Source organism: Sinocyclocheilus anshuiensis, unplaced genomic scaffold (assembly GCF_001515605.1).
Source record: "Sinocyclocheilus anshuiensis isolate Anshui unplaced genomic scaffold, SAMN03320099.WGS_v1.1 scaffold29, whole genome shotgun sequence".
In the NCBI taxonomy this organism is placed as follows: domain Eukaryota; kingdom Metazoa; phylum Chordata; class Actinopteri; order Cypriniformes; family Cyprinidae; genus Sinocyclocheilus; species Sinocyclocheilus anshuiensis.
The window spans coordinates 1,089,825-1,093,201 of NW_015539835.1; the positions used below are offsets into that span (position 1 = coordinate 1,089,825).

Below are 3,377 nucleotides of genomic sequence, written 5' to 3' on the forward strand. Positions count from 1 at the left end.
AAATATATATATATATATATATATATATATATATATATGTTTTTTTTACCACCCCATTAGCATGAACATTTTTGTCTTGTATTTCACCTCCTTAAACATTACAACTAAGTGTATGTTTAAGTCAAAACCCAAACAATTTGTGCTTTTTATTTTATACAATTTTTTAATTTTAATGCAATTTGGAATAGCATTTCTTTCAGATGTTAGAACCAGACTCAACATTTTAGCTAAAAGCCTGCTATTTAAGTAGGAATCTTAGTGTAGCCATAGATACAGAAGACAATAGAGAGTGCAGGGGCTGACTGATATAAAATGGTATTGTTGAAAATGAGGTGTTTTGTGTTGGGGGGAAAAAAAGAGTTTTCCTCACTTTGATGTGTTGCACTTAGATTATCTGATTGTATCTGTTTGTGTTTTATTTACACCAATTTCAACAGTGCTTTTTGCCAGCTTTGAACACATGCTGCAAATAAAACTAAACCTCATTGTGCTTTAATTTTTACTTGTAGCCGGGTATATATGGAAAGAATATTTTAATTTGACACTAAAAGAGGTGCTGGGTGAGTTACACACTGAAGTTTAAAATTAAGGGTTAAAGATTTGATCAGATAATAACCTTAGTATTCTAATTTGCTTTGTGCACAAGTTGTAAAAAGCTGGTGTTCTTTTAATAAGAGAGGAAGAAAGCTGATGGAGTAAACAGTTTAATAGGTGAGAATAGTCACCCAGGAAACATGTACCTCTTTTCAGGAATGAAATTGAGATGGGGGTAAAGTTTCGGCAAGTGTTGGTTCTTGGCTTGAATGTGTGGCATAATCAATGGTGGGCAAAAGTAAGAACTTTGTCATTGTCAGGCAGCTCACACTATCTGCAGCTGGGGTGCATCAAACACGATGCTATTTAAAAGTCCCTCATATTCACATATAAGATTTCTCAATGCCAGTGCTCCAATTTATGTCTTGAAAGGATTTATTAAGCCACCTTGAGACTTTTCAAACATATCCTTTCTTTCCTAACATAGCTGTCCACTCCTCCTCTGTTGAAGTTAAAGATCACATAGCCAGGGAAGCATTAATTGAGGTGTCAAGAAGGCTTCTGTTGATATCCAGTTATTTATTTACTAAGTGTATGTCTGAATACTTACAAAGCCTATAGCCTATAGTTTAAAAACAAAATCGTGGAGGTGGTGTCTAATTATCAGTCAGATGATAAACATCAAAGGTATCTCTTTGTATCTTAATATAATGATAACAAATTCAGCTGGATGTGCATACAGAGCCAACTGAACCAGCTGAACTTTTATGAACCGATTGAACTTGCCTGAAATAACGAATAAATATTGTATTACTTTTTGGAATACTGGTCTGCACGGTGGTGGGGGTGTAGAATGCAATTTCTACTGAGGGATTTAATAATTTAGCATCACCCATATGTATCAATAACTTTTCATAAGGCTTTAGTGTTACATATTACACGACACAAAATACGCAGAATAAGCAATACACTGTAACAGCTTAAAAGATGTATCAACATTCAACCCCTACAATCTAAACAGCACATAGGTAAATGAAGATAAAGCACTGAAATGCATCTTCAGCTTTCCTTAGAACATGTTAATTCTTTACCATTGCTAATATGAATATATTGTACATGTATTGATTCCCCAAATACACTTTCAAATAGTACGTTCTCAAATATTTGCTAACTCTTTATTTTATTATTTTTTCTAAACATCTGAAAGGGTTATGTAAAGATAATCCTGATTACCTCATGACTAATAAAATTATCTCAAATTATCTATTTTTAAAAAGTGATCTTAAAAACTTGGTGTAGTATTAAAAGACAAAAACTATTTTGAAAGAAATCTCTTTTATATCATTTTTTTTTTTTTTTTTTTTTCATAGATAAAGCACTGAAATGCATCTTCAGCTTTCCTTAGAACATGTTAATTCTTTACCATTGCTAATATGAATATATTGTACATGTATTGATTCCCCAAATACACTTTCAAATAGTACGTTCTCAAATATTTGCTAACTCTTTATTTTATTATTTTTTCTAAACATCTGAAAGGGTTATGTAAAGATAATCCTGATTACCTCATGACTAATAAAATTATCTCAAATTATCTATTTTTAAAAAGTGATCTTAAAAACTTGGTGTAGTATTAAAAGACAAAAACTATTTTGAAAGAAAATCTCTTTTATATCATTTTTTTTTTTTTTTTATTCATTCATAACTAACTTGTTACATATCTTTAACTCTTCAATGTTACTATAAACCACTTTTCACTGTATATTGAAGAATTACTGAATTTACTGTGTGGTTCTTTGGAGTAAGCTGATGTTACCTTATAGGTTTTCCTACTTGTGGTACCCTATTTATAACTTCTGGCAGCTACCAAGCATTGAAATCAAACAGCTTAGTCATAGACTGTTGTACAGTAAAATCATAAACGGCCCCTGATGTTTATTACAAGGTTAAATTCCATTTGTTGGTGCAACATATCATTGATTGATCTCATGCCACCTGGAACAGAAGATCCAGAGAAGCAGAAGATCCGGAGATATGAAAGACATATTGCAAATTGTTGCACTTCTCTTGGGTTTTTTGGCTTGTGGGGCTGCTGTATTATCATTACATAATCACTACTGGAAAGTGTCTACAGACGATGATAGTGTCATCATCACCTCCGACATTTTTGAGAACCTCTGGATGTCCTGTGCGATCGACTCCACCGGTACTTTCAATTGTTGGAATTTTCAGTCCATGCTCGCTTTACCAGGTAAAACACCTAAAAAAATAAACTCTGTAAATAAGTGTAGTAATGATAATAGTACCATCACTATACTACTCCTATTGCTAGTATTAATATTATTCATTGTTTACTGAATTTAAGAGTTACAGCTAAAATGTGATTAAGGTTTCCTTCATTTATGTTTAAAAACGAAAAAGAAAAAATGGTTTATGAACAAAACGTTTTCTATTGAGAACAATGGAATGTCAATGAGATTATGTTTGCTACAGAACATTTGGGAGTGTGATATTTAAGTAATTAATATTGAGTAACTTACCTTTAAGACAAAAACCGGGCAGTTTTAATATTCTTCACAAACGAAAACAGTTATAAAAGAAACAAAAAAAAAACTGTGCTTTGCCTGTTACCAGGCAGAGTGACAGAGTGACATATTTCCCACTCAAAAATGTCTGTATTTGCTCAGCATAGCTCGACTCTGGGTTTTCCATTTCTCGCTCCCTTAGTAGTGTGTGAAACGCTCTGAGTGATCATGGAGCAAGAAAGAGACGCGCTGATGCTATGCTTATCCATGGGGGGGGGGGGGTAGAAACATGAAAAACCCCTAATGCTGTTGGACTAA

General features: G+C 32.9%; 1 protein-coding gene across 1 annotated transcript in view; it reads left to right on the plus strand.

Moving 5' to 3' along the window:
- The first annotated feature begins 2,568 nt into the window (after window positions 1-2,568).
- The window catches only part of cldn15b (claudin 15b), a 10,484-nt gene continuing 9,675 nt past the window's right edge, over window positions 2,569-3,377 (plus strand). The window contains exon 1 of the mRNA XM_016480641.1: window positions 2,569-2,785. Within this exon, the coding sequence (XP_016336127.1) occupies window positions 2,569-2,785 (217 nt within the window). The remainder of the gene's footprint in view (window positions 2,786-3,377) is intronic.